The sequence below is a fragment of the Cyberlindnera jadinii genome, assembly GCF_001661405.1.
Source record: "Cyberlindnera jadinii NRRL Y-1542 unplaced genomic scaffold CYBJAscaffold_18, whole genome shotgun sequence".
In the NCBI taxonomy this organism is placed as follows: Eukaryota; Fungi; Ascomycota; class Saccharomycetes; order Phaffomycetales; family Wickerhamomycetaceae; genus Williopsis; species Williopsis jadinii.
The window spans coordinates 6046-8819 of NW_017963669.1; the positions used below are offsets into that span (position 1 = coordinate 6046).

The 2774-nt window shown below is 42.1% G+C and overlaps 1 protein-coding gene across 1 annotated transcript; it reads right to left on the minus strand.

Moving 5' to 3' along the window:
• On the minus strand, positions 1-1617 carry CYBJADRAFT_169484 (uncharacterized protein). The gene has a single exon (XM_020215799.1). The coding sequence runs from the start codon at positions 1309-1311 to the stop codon at positions 127-129; it is 1185 nt and encodes a 394-aa protein (XP_020068296.1). The 5' UTR covers positions 1312-1617; the 3' UTR covers positions 1-126.
• Between the last annotated feature and the right edge of the window lie 1157 nt (positions 1618-2774).

Here is a 2774-nt window from a genome sequence, read left to right on the forward strand (position 1 = left end):
CTGTCATCCATTATGCCTTCCTGTGTGTTGCCTTTTGGTATTACGACTCATGGAAGTTGAGAGATGCCATTCACGGTGGATAGCATTGAGCGTGGTCATGTGCTGTGTGTATAAGAGCCACACGATTCAGAAGCTCCGTCTTTGAAACCTCTTTGGAGGATCTCTCTTGAACTTGTAATCTTTCCACGCTTTCTTGTGATGGTTATCCTCTGTTATGGAGGCCATCTTGAAGTTGTTCCGAACATTCTTATCCTCAGTCTTCCACATATACGGGGCAATGAAGAGGAAATGGTTGCCGTTCAGTACCTGGGACTTGACAGAATTTTCCAAATCTTGGTACTCTCTCATCTTTCCGACGAAGTAGTTCTCAAGGTCGTCTTCTGTTTCTATGAATGTGCTTGGATCTGGGATGAGCTCTGCGATTTTCAACAGTTGGAGAGCCTTTTGTAGTGGGACTCTGTAGAGAAGGAAAGAATTCATTGGTCTTGGAGCTGTGCCTCTTTTATCTGCCTTTCTAGGTTTGCTCTTGACAAAGGTAGTACCCTTGAGGTCCATTTTAGAGGACCGAAACTGCTTGAAATTGATCAATGGTTGCATCCACTCAGGAGCACATGCTTCGGGCGAGTCGTAGCCATTAGAAGTACCAACAACGAGTGTTACAGAACCATTATAGTTGTCCAGCACCACCACCTTTCTCAACTTATTTATTGATCCATTCTTGACCTCCTTCAACCCGGAACAAATCGCTTTCAGTTTCATCATAACGTTCTTCTGTCTGAAGAGGTTGAGTATCCCCATAACCTGTTCATCAGTCGGACGGAAAGGTTTCTTGGAATCGTTTCTCACAGAGTCGACAATCTTTGCACAACGTTCATCGGTCAGTGGAGAAAGACAAATCCGTGTATACTCATTAGGGACTACCCTCACATCGGTGTCCAACATTCTTAGACACCCAGACACAGTATCATCCACAGAATTCACATTCTCAGTTTCAGTATAATCAGAGCCACTAGTCGAAATAGCATCATCAACCACTGCATCTTCATTCTTAACGACAATATCGTCACTCCCCAAGGTGTACAGAAGCGTTTCAACGTCATCTGTAAAGCTCTCACCTAAGAAAGAGGTCCTCTCATCAACAAAAGCGTACTCATTGAAGTCAAAGAACTGGTCAAATTCAGATTTGATATGGATATCACCAATGGTGGCATCTAAATCATCCCTTGAAGGATTCACCTTGAGCTGAGTCAGACGATCCCCAAACTTCCAATGGATTCCCACAAACTCGTCGGATTTGAAATTGGAGAGCATCTTATCGGACCTAGATTTTGATAAGGAATCAACGGAGGTGAATATCTTGAGCGACACAGGTCAATACTTATACCCAAGGTCGTCGAAGAAAAGGAGATGACACTCTTTTATATATGTGCAAGAGTGGAACCCCACTATAGAGAGTTCAGCATTTCACCTTGGGTCCTCACTCAGGCGTTCCAGAGCTGGTTTGGGTGTAAGTATTGGCAGGTGTTATCTAGAGAGCCTGAGTTCCAGTGACTCTGCATAGCTGTTAGCTGGCAGAAGCCTAAATTCCTGGTATATTGCATCATTCCAGGCTCAGAGTGAATCTATTTTTAAGCAGTTTAATTCAGGGAAACACAGATCGTGTGCTTTCACACAACAACGTCAAAGATATGGAAATCAAGTAGAATAACGAGAACAGCATTTCAATTGTTCCAGTTTTCGAAAAGGCATCACAACAGCTGTTTCCTCTGCGACTCTGCATCAACACACATAAATGTACATCCACTTTATAGGTGAATAGTTTTAGACACACCTACCACACGTTGAGGGTTTAGCACAGACTACTGGACCTGACAGGAAAGGCTAACATAATTTGAGCGATTTTTCACTATTTGATCCATGTTAAGAGCTTAGTTTTAGCACGCTGCAGGTAATGACTTATAACTACTCATAGTTTGAGGCATGAGGAGCGTATACAGTCAAAGGAAGTCGTGAGCCAAGATCGCAATTTACTGAAAAGGCAGAGTCTTAGAATGGAAAATTTGGTAAAAAAATGGGACGGAAGGTTTAAGGGTCCAGTCAGTGCCTCTGAGTGGACCCAACAGGTGTGAGTTGTACAAGAATGGGACAGTACACACGGTGGAATGAGAGTGATTTCTTTTGAGTTTAGTAGATAACACCTTCCTTGTTAGGTTTGACGCACATAATTCCTGATATTTGAACAAGGTCCTGACGTGTAAACTGTTTAGGAATACGTGTCTATCACAATATACCACTTTAACCTTCCTTGACCAATACTTATTGATATCATCATACGCCAGAAGCTTTCCCTTCAACGCCAACATTACAGCTGTGGTACGAGAACAAAGCTTATTAACGTATAGCTAACAAGCTCAGAAACTTTGTCCTTGTTATTTTTATACACTGTTAACATCATTGGCTCCTCAGAACCCATAAGTTGGCATCACAATCCAAGGTATAATTTTGGGCTGCAGGGAGTGTACACATTGCATTCTGAAACAACTCAGCTATTTATACAATTGGGTCTATTTTTAATACTCGCAATATACTGTGATCTACTCATATTGTACACTTAGAGTGTATGCACCGACCATTTGATTCCACATTTGATTCCACAATTGATACAACTATGCCAATTGAGAGGTGAGCCAACACTGCCATCAAATCATGTGTCCAGAAACATCCAGACACCAAACATTTGACATATCCCCTCATCTTATCTTTTGCTTCAAGTG